At 50.3% G+C, this 22,454-nt stretch overlaps 1 protein-coding gene across 4 annotated transcripts in view; it reads right to left on the reverse strand.

Annotated features, from left to right (window-relative positions):
• Window positions 1-22,454, reverse strand: part of sh3kbp1 (SH3-domain kinase binding protein 1) — a 72,410-nt gene that overhangs the window by 48,085 nt on the left and 1,871 nt on the right. For all 4 annotated transcript variants that reach the window (XM_069189891.1, XM_069189893.1, XM_069189892.1 and 1 more), the window contains exon 2: window positions 9,333-9,490. In XM_069189891.1, the coding sequence (XP_069045992.1) occupies window positions 9,333-9,490 (158 nt within the window). The remainder of the gene's footprint in view (window positions 1-9,332; window positions 9,491-22,454) is intronic.

Genomic DNA, 22,454 nt, shown 5'->3' on the forward strand with positions numbered 1-22,454 from the left:
CCCAGGGGCTCTGCTGAGGGCTGTGCTGTGGCTGCGCCGCTGCTGGATTCGGCCAGGAGCCCCAGCAGGGAGGGCAGTGACCCCCCGCAGCCCGATTGACCGCTGGACAAGAACACAGTCCCGGGACCGCGGGCTCTCTGTCAAGCAGACACGCTCTCTCGCTGGGAAGTGCAGGGGTGAAGGAAAGAGGGGGAAAAAAACACACAGGCATGCTCGACAGAGGATAACCCAAGGTTCAGGAGCCCAGGCCTCTGGGGGCACACTGAAGCTGCTGCATATAGAAAGCAAAACATCCAGGCCAAGACAGCCAGGGCTGGAATGAAGACGCCCGTGACAAGGCTGTGTGAGGTCGGGCAATAGAAGCACCAGATGCTGGCAGCCGGCAAATTTGAAGCTGAAAAGCCAGTGACGGTACCCACATTAACATCTGTCTGTGCAGACCCGTGTGCAAGGCAAGGCCACGGGCACAGCCAATACCAACACTACAGCAGGCCGCAAGATCCGACAATGGCTCAAACTGCCCTGCAGCCTGATGTCTTCCATCTTCCTCCATCCTTGCATCCTTACTGGAGCTTTCCTGGAAAGCTGTGCAACCAAAATGGAGCTCTGTAATGCATGGAGAGCTGCCCTTCCCTGGATAGAAGAGCACAGCCACCATCTCTTTAAATACTTTCAGGTCCCCAGGAGGAAAGTTCACCAAACTTGTCTGAAGCTTAAATCTTATACATAATGCATGTAGGGATCTCATAATGTCCCATCTGTGCATTATTATTTTTATTCTTGTGGCATTCTTGTTACTTCAATACTTAATTCTAAATGCATTTGTGTTTCAGTTTTGCCTCTGGGAAGCTCACACCAGTGAACTGGTTATTACAAACTGCATAAAATTGAAATCCTGTTGAAAAGCTGAAACATCACATCTTCAAAGTCTGGACCCCCTGCCTACACCATATACCACAGGGCTTCTTCTATGTCCTGTCTCAACTGTTGCTTCAGTCTAGAACAGCCTCTTGCATCTGTGTAACCCGTCTGGCCTGCACTGACAAGGTCCTGCCCTGGTGAGAGAGCACCTGCAAACCCACACAGCCTGCAGGAAACCTGAGCCAGCCATTGTTTAAGACATAAGCTAGGGATTCCTGGCATTACCAACACGACACTGAGGAATCTGAACAGATAATACTGCGAGACGACAGAAAGAGTTCATGGCAGAAAAGAAGCAATTCTTAACACTGCAGAGAGACGGTTTGGGGGAAAATAGGATGGATAGAAAAACATTACACTGGTTCACCTGTGCCACTGGTTGTTAACCTGGCTGCGAGATGCCCTTTCTGGAGGCCAGATTTTTCTTAGATGGGGAAATCATCCAAAACAAATGACGCAAACGATTTTTAATTAGAGGTGCGAGAACCTGTTTGGAGAACCAAGGGGGTACAGGCCGCAGCAAAGGTTGAGAACCGCTGGTCTATGCCAATATTCTCTGTATTACCCGAGCTTCTGACAGCTGCCATCAGAAGAACTCTTTGTGTCTGGTTTGTCCGACGCTAACCGATCCTGTTAGTCTTGAAGGTCATAGGCGGGGGGAAATCCCGGACATGCTGGAGGTTCCCGTTTTCCCCCATCATCTCCCCGCGTTTGCTGAGGGCTCGACTCCCTTAAACACAGCCTGCCTCACATGGGATACTGCAGCCCAGCGCGGAGACCAGGCGAAATCCCTCACACCCCTGCGGCCTCGAAGGGCTCATCGCCCCGGATCACACGCCTGGCATCGCCGGAATGCTCACGGACCAGCTGTTCCTGGGTGGCGCTCGCAGCTCGGCCTCGCCAGCTGGCAGGAGAGCAGCTGAAAGGCTGGAGGCTGGCGGGTCTGACTCCAGGCTCAGGGCAGACATCCCCGGATCACCGGAGAGGACTCGGCAGGCTGACAGCCCGTCTCAGCGCCTAAGCCTGGCGTGGTGTTCGCAATAAGTCCACAGCACCTTGAAAAGCTTATTTATATTTTAGTGGTGCTCAAGCCTGGAACTGAGCGACGCCAAACAGCACTCTAAATGTCCCAAATGAATCACATTCCTGCCCTGCTTGTCTGAAAGAGCCAAGGACTCTCTCTGCTTCCGGCACCACACCGGACTGACCCCACTCAGACTGGCCTGAATTCAAGGTTTGTAATAACCACCATTAGCTTCAGCAGGTACAGGAATAAGGAACACAGAAGGGTGAGACACTACTGCCCTCCTGGCACTCTGCAGGAGGTCCATATCACATAGCTGGTCCATTTCCTCTTTCTGCTTCTCATTGCAAAAACATCACCATTTCGGGGTAGACCTCAGCACTTCACTGGAACCGGTTTTCAGCATTGAAAGGTTCACAACATAACACGTACTGTTCTGTACATCAGAACTGTGAATCTGCTGCTTACCGAGTAGCATGCACCAGCTAGAGCGAGCCTCGTGCAGATGCTTGCAAACGGACGTCGCTGGACAGGCTGCGGGCTGAGTTGCAACACTGCCGTCGCAGTCCAATGTTGCTGAGTGGGTGTGGGGGCTTTGCTGGCACAGACCCAGCCTGTGGCTGCGTTTCTGCAAGGCGCCAGGAACAGCACTTCTGCAAACTGGGAGCCGGCCAGGGGCTCCTGGTTTTAACAGCCCAGCGCCCAGTGGGCTCCAGTACAGAGCAGTATCCTTCCTCTCCAAGAGCGTGCAGGAGCCGCCCCGGATCTGCCTGGAGCTCCCGGTCTGTCTCGCAAGAGGCCGGCCAGCTGGCGGCGGCAGTGGGAGCTGTCAGGCCAGAGCCTGAGCACATCTTCCAGCCAGACAAGAGTACGACTGCTGGGCTGCAGAGAAACAAAATAAGAAGGGCCAAGAAAGCACAAACCTACGCTCAGCTGAAAGCCCAAGTGTCAGTTCATAAATTACAACGGGGAAGGAAGGCCAGCCTGCTGATGAAACCAGACATCGGAGACAGCAGAGTGGAGATAAGTGCCACTCTTACAATAATAGACCCTCGCTCTTGAAATGGAGCCAACTCATTTAACGAGACCCATGCCCAAACACCGTGCCGGAGGGAGTCAATCCTTCACTGGATGATGAAAGAAAAAAAAATTCAGGCCTCTCATCTCTTCTCACCCCCTCGTCCGACTCTGCACTCAGAAGAACCCAGCCACCAGAGGCTGGGAAGAATGCTCAGCCTGCCGAGGCAGCTGACTTTTTCGCAATGATCCGAAAGTCAATTTTTCTTCCTCCTCGGTGGGTTTTGAACACTGTATCACAGCTTTGAGCTGAAAAGAAACGAAAACGAAGATGAGTGCGAATCGACAGCCCTGTCTGAAGAACCAGGAGGGAAAAGACCCTGGTCTCTGCTGAAGGGCCGAGCCCACCTCGGCCAGCAACGCACTGCACGGTTCTGCTTAATGAAGTCCACCCACACCAGTGACAGGCACTGTGCAACCTCCGGCATGCCAAGACACTGCAAGGGTAGCTTCCTCCAATGCCATTTTGTACTTTTCTTTCCTCCTTTTTGTCACTTTTGTCATATTTAAACATAGAACTGTATTTTCACACAGGACATTACTCAGGCTTCTGGCTGTCGTTTTGTGGTCTTTCGCTCAGAACCCAGAACTGAGTGTCCCAATAATGCAGCCTCATCAGTCATCTGTGAAGCCCTCGGTTCTCTCTTCAAAGCATGCTTCAAGTGCCCTGTCCGGAGATTCAATGAAAGCAGCATGTGGAGTATTGAGGAACTGCCCAGTGCTGCCGAGTCTGCAAAATAAATATCAGCCTGCAGCATGATCATCTGCATCAGGCCCTACGTGACGCCCAAGGCCAGGGTGCTCATCCGACCATCCTCTTTTATCTTGGTGGCCAGATGTCTTTTTTTTTTTTTAATTGAGATTCACCTTAGGCTCTGCTTTTCCCTGCAAACACATCCAATACTCGTTCGAACCAGGTTACCCAGCTGTGTGAGGAGACTGAGAATGCAAGTAAGGAAACTGAAAGGATGACAAAACACGTCCAAAGTGCTTTTCAGATCTTAGTTTTCTGAAAGCATCTTTTAATCTCTAACTAGGCATAAATCTAGCAAGAGCTGACGCTGGAGTGGAAAATGAATATACAGCCTATACGTTATGTACTGAAGATGGACACAGTATATCCGTGAAATTATTTAAAGGCATGGGATTGTTTTATTACCTATAAGACTGTTAGGAGTCGAGGAGCACTCCTTGCCATTGCACAGGGTACATCAGAGGTTATCCCCTCTCAGTCTTTTCTCAAACGTGGTGTTCCCACCCGTAGCTGTCCTGCTCGGGAAAGGAAGACCAGGCTGCTGCTTCAAAGGATGTTGGCGGACCAGCAGGGGGTGCTCTACCCATCTGGGCCACAATGTCCGAACCAGTGCACCAGTATGGGGTTGTAGCAGGTGCCGTCCGCAGGATGAGTCTTAAGAGTCTGACTGCCGGGGTTATTTAGATCTTCTAAACAATCTGTTACAAACCGAAGGAGGGCATTTCGGCCGGTTGATAGTAGTTCACAGCAAATTGATCCAAGGACTCCTGGCACAGTTCACAAATAGAGGAGTGTTAAACCCGACGTGCTGGCTCAATCTCTCTCTGGGTTCCTACAGTCGGGCCTGAGTCAATTTCGCCCTCAATTCAGCTGGTGAATTTCTCACTTCCCCCCTGACCTGCTGCGCACAGACCGGCTGCCACGCGTCACCCAGGAGCTGCTGCAGTTCAGTGGTGGATGAAATAGGCTCCCTCCTCCATATGAAGCACTAAAGCTTCTTCTTGTTTTGTTTTTTGTTTCAAAGTCTCTTCTTGAGATTAAGGAACTGACACTACTGCAGAGAAGGAGTGGAGCTGGCAATGGAGCAAAACCCCAGGGCGGTTTGTGTTTCAGTCTGTCCTCTGGAGCTCCGGCGTGGATCTGCGGTGGGGGACAGCCACGCCTGCAGTCACAGATACCAGCCTGCAGTGGCGCGGTTTCTGTGCAGCCTGAGGCCTGCGGGCCCTGAGCCTCCGAGCGTCTGGAAATACAATCAGTACCCAAGCGGGTGAAGCCATCACAACACAGAAAGATCATTAACAGAGTCTCCGCAGGATTCCCAAGGAGAAATCAGTACACCGGCACCCTGCACATCCACGTTCCGAGGGGGAGAACAGAACTCCCGACTTTTATTCTCAAAACGTTTCCAGTTCCTGGAGTAGCTGGGTCACAAAAAGGTTTGTTGTTTTTTTTTTTTTTTTTTTTAAGGTCAAGCCAAAGTAAATTAAAAACAGTTCCTAAACTAATGTTTCCAGACCCCGGCTTGGAAGGGCATAAACATTAAAGACAGTCCTACGGATGAGCCAGGTCTCTTAGAATGAAAAACCGCTGGCAATTGCAAAGCAGGTAAGTCAATCATTTAAAAAAAATGCAGTTGGCCGTTCTACCCCAAAAAAAAAACGAGACTGGGCCTCTTCATGCTTGTAACATTTCTGACGTTCTTAAGAGCAGGGCTACTGGTAACTAACAGTGCTGGCAGACGTTCAGTTGGTCCGCGGCCCAAACTGAGCAGTACTTGGCAGCGAGCAGCGAGAGGGAAGCTCAGATCTGAAACGGGCCCCGGAGAGTTCAAACCGCAGCTCATTTCACTCTCCCCTTAGAGCCGGAGAAGAAAAAAAGCACTACAAAGCTCAGGGGGTCGGCGTGTGCTTAATTACAAAAAAAAACGAAGCACTTCTATGCGTGATTGAACTTATTTACCCTTTATTCCAGGTCTCGGCTACTGGAGGTGGAGAAACGCTGCAGCACGGTGGCCTCAGACACTGCTGATTCCAGACGCTTTGTCAAGCAGGAATAATAGAGTCTGAGTGGCAGGCAGCTGTCAAAAGAGAGCTGGTGTTCATGGCCACAGCAGGATGACCTGTCTCGCTCATTTCTCTGTTGTTGTTGTTGTTCCCCTCCTTGCTGTACTGTGCAACTCCTCAGTTCCTGGACAATCCAGCTGCTCCTGTCTGGTCATGCGTCTGGGACGTTTTTTCACTTTGCTGGGGTTTTTTTTAGGTTATTTTACAGTTGCTCTTTTAGCTCGTGTCCGGCAAGTCTAGTTTCTCCCCCCTCTCCCTAAGTGATAGACATCCGATTTTGTACAAGTCAGGCCTTTGTACAAGTCCTTCAAGACCCATCTGTCCTGGCCCCGAGTGCCAGAGGCTGCGAGAGTCATCCGTACGTGCAGTCGGGGAGATCGGCGGCGAAATCGCCCAACCAGCGCTCAGGTCTCTAGCTCCCAGACTGCACCTCGGCGGCTGAGCGCATCGGTCTTCAGGCAGGACAGGCCCTGGGCAGGCCACTGCTCTCCAGCACGGGTCTTTCCCCCGCTGCATGAACACAGTCATCCCTTCCAATTACCATCCTGCTGCCAGACGTTGTAGTTAAGGAGTAATTGCTAGGCTCCAAGAAAGCCTTTTCAAACCCGTGATTCCGGCTGATGACGCAGGATCACCAAGGGGGAGGCCGTCCAAGCCGAGCCCTGCTAACGGAGAGATGTTTGGGGGGGAGGTGGGGCGCCCCCCAGGTTTCGTCCTGCTTGCCGTTGTAATCTCAGGCAGTGAGGGGAGAATTCGGATTGGGCACTACAGTATATGCAAAGTGACAGAGACGAAAGAGGGATGTTTAATAGCATAGCTCAGATTTTAAAAAATCAAGAATAACCCCATTTCGGTCAGAGACCGTAGTTTATGGCAATAAAGATAATGAACGCAACGAGACCTCACACTTCCTGTTTCATCAGTCACCCAACACGCTGCTAACACAACAGCGATGCTGCGAACCTGCCCTTTATAACTAAAGATATTCCAAATCTCTTTATCTGCAGTAATCCGGGAACACTGAGTAACTAAACAGGCTGCAGTAGCCAGAAGATTTAGTAGCAAGTTTCCTGCAAAAGCCTGTTAAATCTGCCCTATCTCTGGAAAGACAGCTGCTTCAGCTATTCCTGGAAGACAGCCCTTATGTCATTTAAAAATGAAATGATTATTTTCCACGGCAGCGCTGCAGAAGCAGGGCAGAGTAGAAAGAGGTGCTTTCAGACCGGTGGCAGTAAACTCTAATCACGTCTTAGAAGACGCAGTAAACAGGCATTAATTTAAAGAGAAACTGCAGCGATTTAGCAACAAGTTTGAGTGAACAACTCCCACAAGAAAGCCAGTTTAACGGAGCCAAATCCTTTTATGCTCCACAGCAAGAAACACTGCTTCCTTGCTCTGTACACAGTACAGTTTGCCTACATTTAAAATAAACCCCAGACACTACAGCTCACAGGCTGAGAAGTGGGTTCAAGAGATAATGAAACATTTGGTCGTATGCCACCAGCCTTGCAAGTAAAAAAAAACTACAGAACCACTATAAGCAAAACAGTGTAGTGGAAAGAGAAGTTCTGATATGTGATCTTTACTGCAGTAAATTTAGACCCTTCCTTTGACATTTTTGGCAAAATCTAAAAACCTGGGATTGGGTTTGTGACTGCGAAACTGCAAGACCAATCGCTGGCTGCCCATTCCACGGAAATCTCAGACACTCAGTTGGACAGCACCCCCCATAGAGAACCCCGAGCCCCTCCAGCAACGATTTTCCGGCGAACCAAGAGATCAGACACAAACACAACGAGTCAGAAGAGTCCTCAGTTTCACACAGAGAGAGCAGCGCACTTGCTTTCTGCTCTCCCCTCAGATCCGCTCACCTACTGCAGGGCTGATTCACATTCAGGCAAGGACAGCCCAGGCGCCGGCCGGGGAGACGAACAGGGACCCCCCAGTGGCTTAGCAAAGCCGTGGGCCGGTTCTTTGCTCAGGCGCAGACTCATCTCCCCAAAAACATTCAAATCGCCCCGAAAACGCCACACGTACCCACCACCTCTACTGCACATCTGCGCTTAGTGACACAAGCAGCGGGTACAGTGCTCACAAACCACAGTGGTGGGGGTGACAAACTCGTCACAGATCCAGCTGGTAAATCTGGGGCCTTGGGTTATTTCGGCAGGAACTGTGTGGGCTCGGATGAAATCGTGCAGCGTGATTTCAGGTCTGCAGGCTGCAGGCGCTGCTCGTGAGGACAGAGCACCAGTAACCGGAAAAGTTCCTACACTTTTTCAACCCAGAAAATAAACAGCAAGGATGGCTTTGACAACAAAACTCTTCATTTTTGTGCTTGACGTGAGTTCCGGCCGACATCCTTCTCTTGTTTTGCGGCTTTTCGGGGGCGCTGACACCCCCAAACTGTATTGAAACCGAAGTTACACCCCCCACCCCCCACCACATAGATGGGGTCTGTTTTGCTGTGCTGGGAGTTCAAAAACATTGGTCCTGCCCTTCTAGGGCTTTGTTTACTTAATACCACTAAGGCTGCTGAGCAAAAAAACAGCCTTGTTCACCACAGCTTCCTGAGATCTGCAACTTCAGTTCAGCAAAACACATCTGCACACACTGAAGAGAGGCCTTCTCTGCCATCGCCATCTGTAGAGTCCTAGTGACAGCGCTGTATTTAACTGCAATTCTAATTACCTCCAGACTTCGGGCAGCACTGTCTGCAAACCTGCCAAATTTGTATCAACGATCGGCTCTAGGGAGCACAGTAGGCTTGCTGTGAACTAAACCCCACACTTCCCCCTACAACCTCAGTCTGCAAATGCATTTAACAGCGACAGGGCAGAGAACGCAAAGACCACGACAAAAAGGCTATATTTAAGCACCGCTGTAAAAGGATCTTTTTCTCCATACAACGTGACAGGACTGGCAAGAGACGCAGTGAACTGGGAGTCTCCAGGCTTGCTGCTGAAGTCAGTTCTCGGGGATCTGAAAGACGGAGCCGGATGAGATCCTGGCCCAGCTGGCCCATGAGCGACAGAACGTGCACGATGGGCCCACTTGGCCTCCACTCGATTGTAGAAACACACAGACAGCCGCGATCACGTACTGGAATGAGTTTTACATGACATTTCGCAAAGCCAGGCCCCACTTGCTGGCCCACGAAGACGATCGCCGCGTCACAGCCTGCATCCATGATCCTCCAGACTCCACAGATTACTCTTCTGGAAGTCAGACCGGCCTGATGGAAGAAAACGACACCCCTTCCTCCTCTGATCTCGGGAGAAGAATGCCACAGCTGTAGCTGGATATATTCGGGATATATCACTTGGAAGAACTGAAGCTAATAGGGTAGAAATGTTCTAGAAAGCAAATCAAGGCCTGAAATCGCCAACGCCTGAAGTTTTCAGAGGCACAGGACCTACAGCAGAAAAAAAAACCTGGGATGGAGGCACAGAACCGGAGTGGCAGACGGTTTCTCTGAAAGCCTCGCACTCACCCTGACGAAGTTGTCCGGAAAGAGCCCCCTCCTGCCACTGATCTCGCCTTCCCACCAACCTCCGTCATCCTTCCTGATGTTGGAGATGATGTCGCCCACAGCGATGGTCAGCTCGTCATCGTGCTGAGCTTTGTAGTCAAACTCCACTATAGCTTCCACTGAAAAGAGAGGCAGAGAGAGAGAGGGAGAGGGAGAAGTCAGCGAGAATCGCTAGGGCAACCAGCCTGGCCCCCTTGTAGTCGTTGTCCAAGACTAAAGAGATTCAGTTCCTTCTGCCTGTCAGTGCAGGCCATTCTCTTAAAAGTCCCAGAATGCTACTGGCTACTCTTCTCTGGATCATTAGAAAGCAGCAAGATTTTTTGTGACATTGTGACCAAAATTGTCCTTAATATTGTAAATAAGTTACAAGCTCATACTAGCGCGTTGTACAATTTTAACATCTTATTCTGTTAATATTAAAGAAACAATTTTAACACGTATTATCCACTGGACACCTGACCTTTTTCTTTTTTAAACCTTGTGAAATGCATTTTTATGCTACATGTAGGAGGATGTTTTCTTGTTGTGTTTGTACGGATGTGTTTGTTTTAACGTAACCAGCAACACAGGGTGAGTGTCCCAACGTCCCCACATTGTACAGACTACAAAAATGATGTGTCAACAAACACACAGGTCTATTTGTAAACTGCCTTTTTTTTTTTTTTTTGATTTTTCAGAAACTTCGCGGACTTCGGAACCCACAGTGAAACACGAACTGGAAAGCACACGAGGAAACGACACGAAAGTGCACTTTTTACTCAAAGAGTTGTGGGAGTGTGGAGCCAGCCATCGCCAGTGTCTGTCCAGCTACACTGCACGGGTAGGACAGACCTTTTTCAAGAAAAAGCTGGATGAGACCACAAGTTCAATGAGCCGATTAACCACCAAACATGGAATGGCCTTCTCCAGCCATTCTTGGGTTTTGCTGCTAGGGCTTTGTCCAGCACGAAAGAGCTGATGATTAGTTCCACAGGTGTGGATAATAAACCCATACTTTAACACCACAAGGAAAGAAAGGACTCGGTTTTCCTATAAAGGGCGCTGGGTACACAGCTAAAAAAGCACACAAAACGTGTTAAAAAAAAACAAAAGGAGAAACCAGAAATGCGTATTGTATTGCAAACAATAATAAGTAGGAGACAAACACCAAGTGGAAGAGAACCCTGCCCTTTCAAACTAAAAAATGAAAAGAAGTAAAAGGAAGAGCAGTGTCAAACTACTTCAATATTTCAGGTCAATTTTTCTACATCTTCCTCTTAACCTTTCCACAGCTGCACAGATCGAGCTCCAGCTCCGCCGTGCTCTGAAACCTCAGTTAAGGGCATACATAACTCAGCCAGCTGACAGGCGCAGACGGATGAGAGAGGGAGACTGACACAGACTAATCAATACCCAGACTGATAGGCAGAGTGGTGGGATGAATGCAGGCAGGACCGGGGGGCTCGGTTCTGCTTCTGCAGCGCACAGAGCCTTCTGGCTCCGCTGCTTTGACATCACAGTTATTCGGTTTAAAGAAAAACTATGACAAACTGGGCCCTGGAACAGGACGGAGCAGAAGAAGGCCTTGCTCTGTGGACGCCTCTGGCTCAGGGCCACGCGAGCACACTTCATTTCTGCTGCATCTGAGCATTTTACAGGAATTCTCCCCAGCGCCTGTAGTGCACAGCTCTCTGACAACCTCTTTAAGAAGAGGGAGTCAAAACCCAAGTCTGGATTGTAGCAAAAGTGCCAGGAATCGCTCAGAGTTCAGCCCTGCTGGTACAGCTGTCGGGAAGACGGAGGGTTCATATAGGTCCGAACCGAGAAGCAGAACATCCTGCGAAACAAATGATTCAAGAAATAAAAAAAAACTGTTTTTAAACCGTGAGAAAAGCCAAGTTCTTTATAGGGGATCAGAAAACATCTAGAAATGCAGCTGAACACAAAACTAGACGTCCAAGCCCCGCGTGTCTTTAAAAAAAAAAAAGCTTCTTCACTCACACATCGGCTTTGTTACTTGGGGGGCGACGTCCCTACCAGGTTTCCCGAAGGCCGACTCCCCCGGCAGGCAAGGGGGGCTCTGTTGCGGAGGAAGAAACTGGGGGGGGTGCGTGAAGCGGCGAGAGAGAGGTGAGGACCGTGCAGTGGGACCTCCACGCGCCTCCTGGAGGGGTGCACAGGGCCAGAAAGTTACCCAGCCGGGGCCTTTAACACCCACAGGCCCACACCAGACCAAAGGAAACCAATTTCAGCTTCCATCTGGCCGCATTTCGCGGAGAAGAAGAACGGGGCTTAAAAAAAGCAAGTTTCCAGGCTAGATATAGGCAGCTGAAGTTGTGTGAGACTAACTAACCGTTTGCCACGATGGACTGCGCACCAGTCACAAACGCCTTAGCAGGAACCTCAGGGAAGATCTGTTTCCAGAGGCGCCTGTGGAGCGGAAAAAACACCCGACTGCCTCCCAGAGATCTCCCGTCTCCTCCCCGACCCAGGACTGCCGACAACCTCGCAACTGGCAGCAGCCCAAAACCCAAACCAGAAGGCGCTAACGAGGCTGCGGCCGCAGGGCACGGGCGTAGAGGAAGGGAAAGAGAGCCGAGATTTCCCTCGGCGTCGCGCAGGTGAAATACAAAAGGGGAAGCTCGAGAGTTCACCTCTCTGCGGCATCGAGCTCAAAGGACCGAAAACTACCTGCTTCAAACCAGCGAGCGCACCGAAACCGGAACCGCTCCATTTCAGAGAAGTGAAATTAATTTCTCTAAAATGAACCCACACTGCTTATTTGTCAGTCGACTCGTCAGTTATAAGCCCTACATTAATTTAATGCTAACCACGAATTTAATTTCAGAAGCCTCACGGACCATTATTCATTATTATCTCTACCCATCATCACAAAAAGCAGAAACAGTACAATCATTCAGGCCGAGAACCCAAAAAACAGATCATCGTCCCCGAAGCAGAAGCAAAGATGTACGGGAATGAGGACATCACACCAGTCCAGAATCACGCCTGCTGTACTAATAGCTAGACACCAGCACCTCTAAATAAACTTTAGATGCAAATCCTAAAACCACAGGGACAGAATGAAACACCAAAAGAAAGTTTGTGTAACCAGAAGGTGTTTTGTAATCTCATTTTCGTCAGTGTGTGACACTGATAAGAGCATTATAAGGATATGAGAACCTCCAAGCTCATCCGAAAACTATATAAATAGTTCTGGTCGTAAATGTGTGAAAACATATTCATAATAAGGTTGGGGGAAAAAAAAGAGAACAAGTACAGCGAGGCTGGTAAAACGTGAAATGGCTCAAACTGCAGTGCATCGGGAGTCCGACACGCGTCCATCCGAATCCCTCTCCAGGAATGGCCGGTGTGGCCCCCCGTGTGCTTGAGGGACCCGGAGAATCAGCCCTGACTGACTGACTGGGGCTCCGGCATCATCACAGGCCCTCCCTAGCGCTTTGATCTTGCTTTCAGGAAGACATTAACGAGGGAACCGGGGTGATCGTCTGTAACTGCCCCCATGAGGAATCTCTCTCTCTCTCCCCGACGGCTCGCCGCTGCCATTTAACACAGCAGCGCGATTTCTGAATCATAAAAAAAAATACATGTACCCGCACATCCCACGCAGGATGATTAAATTAAGCAGTTCGCCGGCAAATCAGGGAAACCGAGGCGAAGAAAAACGGAAGAGAAGCTTCAGCTGTGTTTTTTTTTTAATTTCCCCCGGTACAATGCAGACGCGGCTGGGTGTAGATTTACGCGAGAACAGCGGCTGGGCCCGTGTGGGGTGTGGGGTGTGGGGTGTGGGGTGTGGGGTGTGGGGGGACTCTCGCTCCGTGGGTGGCCGCTACGGCACCCTCCCGGAGAAGGAATGCCAGCCCGGCGCTGGACCAGCTGCGGCCGTCTGGTCGACTGGTTTCCGCTGAAGGGAAAGGGTTAAACCATGAGCCGCGCTGGGGTCACACGTGCGACCCCTCCAAACCTAACGGGGGTCTGGCGTCCTCCGGGGGGTCCTAATAAAAACCCTCACCTCGCCCTGGGGCAGGCAGATCCGATGAGGTCTCTCTGCAGCATCATCACTTCTGAGAACAGAAATGCTGCGAGTGCACTTACAGTGCTGAGCTGAGCGGCTTCCCAGGGGATAATTAAGAGTAATTATGACCCTCTGACAGCACCGCTGGCTCAGTCTGGGCAAGCCTAGGAGATCGGCTCTTTATTATACACATCAGCTGAACATGCCCTAACCCCGGCCTCGCGTCGCAGACTCTGGACTAGCCAGTACCGACGGGGCTCCAAAGGCAGGGTGAGATCTCCTCGCTCCCAAATTCGGCAGCTCTGCTGCCCCGCGGTAAATCCGGCTCAGCCACTCAGCAGCTGACATTAAACAAAAAATGAGCCGTGTTGGGCTCGTTCTCTCATAATTAAGTCATCTCGCGGAAGCTCAGTGGTAATGAGACGTCCTGAAAAACTCGGGCCTGAACTGGCCGGCAGCAAACGTTCATGAACGAGGACTAGGCTCCCGTTTCAGTATCAATTACCGCCGCCGAGCAGACTCCCTGCAGCCCAGTGCAGCAGGCCACAGGGCAAGCACCCCCACCGCCAGCTTTGGTAATGGAGCAGAAGCAGAGAAAATAATGGGGAAATGAAAAACAATTAAAAAAACCAATTAAGACACAGTCACGGGGTCACCTCTTGAGTTTCTCATTGTTTTGTTTTTTTTTCCTAGCAGGATTTCAAACTCTTTCAGACAACAAAAAAAAACTGCTCTGCACAGAACGAACAGATCATGCCTACTGGGGAAACTCCACAACAGGACCTGGGTCTTCATGGGATGCTGTCTGTACTGTCTGTGCCAGCTAAAATGCATCATGCTCATTTATTCCTGCCTCATGAGAAAAGCCCATCTTAAGTGTTATTTATTGACACATTGATGAAATGATGTTAATTGCTGTTGATCAGTCATCATATTGCTTTTGTGTCTGAAGGTTTTAGGCACATGGATCTCTCCTTAGCAATGTCATGAGGCAGAATTAGGCTGCAGCACAATGAGGTTTACTGTACTGTATGTCTACTTCCACTGCAGAGCTGCTGGAAGGTACAGTTCAATATTGAAGGGGCAATGTAAGCTGAAATACCAGTAAATCACTTCCTCGTCTTGCAGCACGATGTAGATTCTTCTACAGAGTACGTAGTTCCTGCTATAGTGTACAGTATATATTGGTTTACAAGAAACTCCGGGAAGCTTGTGAGGGGAGTTTAATTATTTCAAACAGTAACAGTATCTTCACTCAAAAAGTAACTCCTGGGCAGAACTGGATATTAAAAAATAAAAATCTCCATCATATACCCTTTTTTAAATTCCTGCTATTTATTAGTTCCAGACAGATTTTCTATCAAATCTCTTCACACCGTGAACACTGCTAAGCTGAGGAGACTTGTGTCTTAGTCAGTACTGATTTGAAATGGATCCTGGACAAACCATCAATACATCACAGCAAATTCCATACAAATATTGAATATATAACATTACATGTATCATATTTATATTTACAGTTTGAAGGCAGGAGGGGGGTTGTGTTGTAATTGAGCCACTGTAACCAGGATTTCTAAGCCTCTGTAACGAGTTCAGCATCTGAATGACGCCGATGCATAAACGCCTGCTGCTCGAGGAGCAGTCTCCCGCCACACAACACGGGGTCGAGGCGGGTGCCCGAAGCCCACAGCAAGGGCGTTCTGAGTCCTCACAGTCGCGATGCCACCACCTCTCAACTTCACAGAAACACCGACACGAGAGGGGGGAAGGAAGCCGCAGAAAGATGTGAAGCTGCAGCAGGTCTGACCTCGCTGACAGAAACAGACCGCAGCCGGAATGGCCGCCCCAACACCCCCTCCGAGGAGCCGGGAGAAGGGCCTGCAGCTCCAATACTTCTGAACCAGGAATAGCACAGACTCGGGGGGTGGAGCTTCAATACTGTGCTTCTCTCACCTCGGGGACAGGCACAGAACCGAGAAACAAGGCAATGTAAAAAAAGAAGTAATGGCGGAGAAGCTGGCAGCTGAGCTGGAGCTGTCAGTCGAGGAGCTGTGTGCGACGGTGTGACTTTTCTCAGCCCGCCTGCACCACCAAAGCCCTTCGCAGCTTCACAAACACCTCCCCGAGGCAGCAGAGACGTACCGGAGGTTCTTTTTTATTTCACAGGTACCAAAGCATTACCGAACGCCACCGATGTACTCTCGGACATTTACAGCTTGGGCAGCGTAGTTTCGGTGCTTTCCGCGATCAAAAGGGCGTCTCTCTCCTCCCTTCGTGGTGAGAGTGAAGGTCACGCAGATCAGCCTGTACTGGCGCAGGGGAGCCAGGGTGAGGTCTCCTGAGCGTCTCCGGCTCTACCCTTGAGGCTAAACGCCTGCGTGCACAGCGAATATCTGCACTAGCTGTGGGTTCGGTGAAGCAAGATTACAGCAAAGTGAATGAGGGAGCAGTACTGCGTGTGTGGCGGCGGGGAGCAAAGAGAGTCTAGTCTGCACAGTCCAGAGACAGCTCGGTCTTCGTTTCACCATTTAAAAAAAGAAATCGACCAGGATGGTGGTGAGGACAAACGAGGAAAAACGTTGACATTTATTATACAGCTGTGCAAACACATCCCTAACACATTGGGAAATAATGCAGGAACACCTTCACTTAGTGAAAACACAGCCCCCTGCGTTCGGGAAGACGCAGTCCTGCCCCGGACCCTCGCTGTCGCAGCTCTGGGGCTGCAGTACCCTAACAACACTCTCCCACAGACATCACTTCACACATCAGTACAGACCGTCACTGGGCAACACTGAGCACGCTGTTCTGACTTTAAATCCAGTCCTTGTTTCAGGACGCAGCTCGCTACGTGACCTCCGCTTGGGCTGAGAGCTCTCCTTGTGAGCCCAGGACTCTTCTGGCATCCGAATTCTTCCGTCTGCCAGGGGAAAGACGCCTGAGATGCACAAGCAAGCCAAAAAAAAAGGGAACCGCTGGTGGGGCTTTGGAAGTGAAGGTATGCAAGAGGGAGACAACTGGAAGAGTGGCTTGAGTAAGGGGGAGACTCCGGCTCTGACCAGCAAAAACAGAACGAACAGGAGAAAACGAAAACGGGACACCGGAAAACGGCACAATGAGATGGGCTTTACAACAGCAGATGCCGAAATCCTGCTGGGCACAGCAACAGGCAGGTTTTAAACACACTTGATAAAGAAACTCCACAACAGCAGGCGTCACCTCCTCAGAAAGAGCCATCCATCAGCACACGGGGATCCTTCGTTAGGTGATATTTAATGACGGAGAGCCTTGGGACGCGCCTGTTAATTACCAGCAGAACATTTCTTATTCGATCAACGGCAGAAGAGGGAGAGGCTCCGGAGATTTGTTTTAGCAGAATTGTCAGAACCGTGAGCGCACTGCTCATTTGGCCCTGGGGCTGGAGTGTTAAGCCTGGAGGGGTTCGGGCCGGATCGGTCCAGTTCGGTACTGGCATCCCAGCACAAAGAGTGCCTCTTCTTTCAGGCTGGAAGGCTTGCGAGGGCACCCCCCCGGCCTGCAGCCTCACGTGTGTGTGTGAGTGTGTGTGTGTGCGTGCAGATGTCCACATGCCACTCCAGCGCTATCCAGCCACGCCCTCCACCAGCACCCAGGCGGAGCTGTGAGGCCAGCGGCGCTCTGATGACACGAAAAAGTCATGTTCACGGAGAGAGAGGAACCATCACAGAAATACACATTCAACATGTTTTCTGAAGCATGTAAACTGCAAAACATCTTTAACAGCTTCAACTAATATATTTAAACCTTTCAAATGACCATCTTTCACACAACTAAAGCTTCTAGGACCTTCTGAGCTTTTCATAACAGACGTGCATCAAGGTTACAGCAAAGGGACAAGGTATTCAAATACTGGTGTGTCAAAATCCTCCTCGTCAGGACTGGTGAAACTGGTAAGGTGGGCTCACGCGTCAGGCCACAGGGGGCCGGACAGAGGCCAGGCAGGCGGCTCTGCACAGCCTCATTGATTTTCCAATTCGCTTAACCGATGCAGCGAACGGTGCAAAAGGCTGCACAGCTAATGCTGAAGAAACAGTTTCCACCTGTTCAGAAATGAGTCAACTCATGACTCATTTTTCTGCTGTTCACAATGCCTTCCTGGGGTTACAGCAGAGATGCTCGAGTCTCACCGACTGCTGAGCGTGATGCCAGCCAGACAGCAGACACCTAGTGCTAGGGTCAGCCAATCACCGACGAGAACTCAGGGCAGCAGACAGGGCTGGCCAATCACCAACCAGAACTCGGGGCAACACACAGGGCCGGCCAATCACCAACCAGAACTCGGAGCAGCACACAGGGCCGGCCAATCACCAACCAGAACTCGGAGCAGCACATAGGGCCGGCCAATCACCAACCAGAACTCGGAGCAGCACATAGGGCCGGCCAATCACCAACCAGAACTAAGGGCAAATGACACAGCACTGCATACTTAACACTGGGGGGGTGGAGGACTTAATTTTCTGGAATGATTCTGCCTCCCCTCAAATGTAAGTTTTACTCAAGGCTCTTCTTCCCCCAACAAATCCAGAGGTGGATTTTAAAAATGCAATAAACGCAATAAACTGCAATACAACAAAAGTGTAGAAAAAACTACACTAACACTGCAGACTTTGGTCAACAGGCCCACATACTACTCAAGGAACCTGGAGCTCTCAGGTACAGCGCCGAAGCAGGCAGCCTAGTTTCTGAGCGATGTTTGTGCTGGTTGAACTGTTTGTGCTGGTTGAGTGGAACTCGCAGGGCAGGAGAGAGCTGCGATAAAGTCCGATTGCACCAAGGCGTTTCTGTTTAAATTCCAGGTGGGCCATGATTACACATTCTAATGGGCAATAAGGAAGGCGACCTGCGTAGGGGACAGGCATGGCAACAATCAGACCGAAATCACAAACTCCCACTCATACCTCCTGCCTGCTGGAACAGAGAATAACCTACAGATCCGCTACAAGCCTGTTTGCTGTATCACACAGGCTCTAGACAACCAGGTCTATTAAAATACATGCGATTCTGTATGCAGAGATACTGTATGTACAAGCACAAAACCCACACGATCAAGAATTATCTGCCTTCTACAGTAACGCTTTACTTGAATGAGGATAAAAAAAAACACCACCGGAATTCGTCGTCTCTACACAACACAGTAAAACAAGCACAATGCAAGTACTTGTGCAAATGTCATTGCAGGTCTGCAATTATTCGTAATGGCTCAAAAGGACACAGTTCCTGTTAAAAGCTAAGAGCAGAACTTACCAGGTAGACAGGAGTCAGGTGGAAATGATGGAAGACTCCATTAAGGAAATTAGATCTGACAGGGACTTTCTGCACATGCACACAGTAGGCCTGGTAGTTTTCTGTGAAACTGTGTTTTGTTGCATGTTTTTTTATGCACGTTCCTGCATCATGCGGTGTGGTGCAGATAAAGACGTTATAAGCGTTGCCTCACTAAGGAGGTACGAAGGACGTGGATCTGCAAGAGTCTGAAAACGAGGACAAAAAGGCGACTAACTTGCAGAAGGCAATCCAGACACCTCAATCATCTGGCTGCCAGGAGCCAATTAATTCCAGAAAGCCATTTCCTGAAGGATCCCAGAGGGCCCCCGGATAACCTGTTCCAGACTTCAATTCTATAGTTCTGGAAGGACTGAAAAAGTCCTCTTGCTGAATCACAGAACCTCTTCCTCTCTTTGGATGTGGCTTATATATTTGTTAAGATACATTTCACAACATGCTCAGTCAATGGTACAGGTTATCTGAAGCGATCTGGATATTTTAAAAACACCGACGATAACCACAAAAAAAGAAAAAAATAATTTAAAAAGGGCCTTCATGGCCGTATTACTTGCTGAACAAAAAAGCCAAAGTACAAACCAACACTGAGGGTAATAAGCTGAGAGATCATGGTCATACAGCCAAGCGCTGCCACAGTAGTACAGTAAATCCTCTGCTTAGCGGTCAGTCTTAACAAGTGTCCTGATCAGAGCTGCAGGCAACTGGCTGGCAGGTAAGACAAGGCTCTGTGTCTTCTTCCCCCTGCAGCTCTGCTTTGACAAGGGCTGCAGTCATGTCAGCACGAACACACTGTAGCTCTTCAGCAAAACAAAAAAAACCCATTCGGATTTTCCAGAATCAAACCCTTCGCCCCACAGGAGTGCCTGGCTACTGGAGGACCCCCATCGCCTCGGGAGAACGATGGCAAAAACAGAGTTGGTTGTCAGCCAAACGCACCGGCGCTCAGCCATGCCACCCCGAGGTGCAGTCCAGCACGGGCAGTAAGGGGTGCGAACCCCAAACAGCGGTGACCCTCCCCCAAAGTGATGACAGGCACTCGAACACCCCCCCCACCCTGCATCAGAAAGCCCGCCGAGCCACTGGGATTCAGTCAGCCCATCATTGCTATCGTGCCCTTCGCAGGTTTGTCACAGAGCACTTTGGAGAACGACAGCTCAGCTCTACGAGCTGGTTCAACATGGTACAGCAGCAGACCGTCCTGCACCATCACCCCGACTCTTTCCCCACACACCCCCCGAGTTTCCCCAATACATCGCTCTCGGCACAGACATCAGGCAAATAAAAAGCCCACAGAGCAACCTCCTGGAGACCGATGGACGTCATGACCTGCCATTATGAACCTGCAGGAAACTGGGCAGCGGAGCACATGGGACCAGCACCCCCCAGCCTGGGCTCTCAGCAGCGCCCTCTGGAGGCCACTCCATGCACACCCACCAGCAGGTCCTGCCCATGGCCAAGGACAAGACGCTGTCACAAGACGAAGCCGTGCTTTCACAACTCGCTCACGCTCCCCTTCCTGGTGTGGAGAAACCGTTCACCCCCGGATTCACGGCAAAGGACTGAGATTTTGTGGTTGGGAAATATGCAAAAGAGGCACACAGCAAACGATGTTGTTGTGCAACACGGAGAGCCACCGAGGAAATTCACCCAGTGTTTTTTTTCCTCCATCTTTCAGGTTCAGTAAGGTCTTTGAGGAGTTTATCAGCCGGGGGGGCTGGGTTTGTTTTCTCAGATAAAGAGCAGCTCCACAGCTCAGTACAGCACAAAGGCAGCACAGTACAGTAGTTTCCCAGAAAGAAAAAAAAACAACATAAACGCTGCAAATGTCAGCTTTCCACACTAAAAACCCTCCAAACCACTTTTGCATTCCGACAGCGAGAGAGAGAGAGAGACATGGTAATGAAAAATGTGGGTGTCCAAACTCAAGCGGCTTTTTCTCACTGACAATAATTTCTCTGAGCAGCAGCAGAGGAGAGAAAGAAAGCTCCCCGTGCAAGCCTAAGTGTTTTCCATCCATAAGCAAAGCGCGCTGGTGTTTGACAAGAGTACCATCCCTGAGGAGGCCAACCCTGGCTGTGAGGCACTCTGTTTAACACAGCGTGGCACGGATATTACCACAGCATCGACCTACGGGAAACCAGTGCAGCAGACCAGCCAGCACTGGCAGAGGGTCATAAAAATAATTCCTTACGTTTATCCATCACTTTTCTGGACACTCCATTCAAAGCAGTGTACAGGTAATGGGGACGCCCCTCCACCCCCACCAGTGTGCAGCATCCACCTTGATGATGCGAGGCAGCCATTCACACAGTATTGCACACAGTCCACTCCCCACACACCAGCTCTCAGTGGGGAGGAGAACAGAGTGATGAAGCCAGTTCAGAGAGGGGGATTATGAGGAGGCCATGACTGGTAAAGACCAGGGGGAAATTTGGCCAGGACACCGGGGTAACACCCCTACTCTTTCTGAGAAACACTGTGGGATTTGTAATGACTACAGTGAGTCAGCACCTCGGTTTTAAGTCTCATCCGAAGCAAGGAGGTCGAAGGGGCAGGAGGCGCAGTGAGTGAAAGGGGCCAAAGGCTGCAGAGCACACCAGACGTCGCACGCGCGTGGAACAGCAGGCCAGAGCTCGCCCTGCGATGAGCGCCCACACGCGTGGCAGCTGAAGGGCCTGCTCGGGCAGAGCTGCGAAGAAAAGCACCAGGCTGAAAGTCCTCCTGTGCTTTTCAACCCTGTACTGCCCATGTCTGTTATAAAAATGTTAACACCTTGGTTTCTTACAAACGACCAAAAAAAACAAAGTGCACGCTGTACACGAATGGACCACACTCATCCTGGAGGACAAAGACACCGAGGCAAACCGTCAGGCCGTTCCTGGGACAGACCCAGTACAAACCCAGGCGTGTCCCGCACACAGGGGCGGACCAAGGGACACGAGCAGGTGGACCGGGGCTCGGCGCGCTGTCGCACACGTGACGTCACGGGTTCGAGTCCCAGCAGGGGCAGGGAGAGCTGCCTTCCTCCCGCGGACACTTCAAAGCGACCACACCCCCGCCAACTCCTGAACTGTCAAAATCCAGAAAGGCCTGGGAATCCAGAGGGAGATGTTTAATCATGCAGTGCAGAAGCAGAGTGAATGCGATGGACTGGGAGTTCCACCAGCTGCTAAGCATGAATTAATCACCACTGGACTGCGTGAAAACACGAGTTTTATATAGCAGCACCGCGCTGACGGGCTGTGTTTCTCTGCGCTAAGGCTGTCAGAAATACACACATGAAGTGGTTTATTTAGGAATACCTCTACACACCTGTACAAAGACCAAAGCAAGTCAAAAAGTTCTCTGCTGACAGTGGTGACATTTACTGTAATCCTGAAGCTGACTCCACATCGTCTCATGAAAAAGCATGACGGTTCAGACGAGTTTTTACTCGGAGGGCAGTGTACTGCAGGGGTAAAGGACTTAAACTTGCCATTTTATTTCAAGAAAGGGGCCATGACGCAGACAGAAGCGGCGAAAGTGTGATTATTTATTTCCTGCTGATAAAAATCACCGAACGCAGATGAAGAGCCCAGAGACTCGGTCGACACTGACAGCTGACGCAACGCAGAAAGGAGAAAGCACTTGATTCGCATTTCCACAGCTCGGTGAACTACACAGCCGAGAAACAGAGGGAGCTATCCTTAAAATAAATCGTTAAAAAAAAACATTTTTTCCGCTTGATAACAGCCACTTCTACAACG

Source organism: Lepisosteus oculatus, chromosome 5, assembly GCF_040954835.1.
Source record: "Lepisosteus oculatus isolate fLepOcu1 chromosome 5, fLepOcu1.hap2, whole genome shotgun sequence".
Lineage (NCBI taxonomy): Eukaryota > Metazoa > Chordata > Actinopteri > Semionotiformes > Lepisosteidae > Lepisosteus > Lepisosteus oculatus.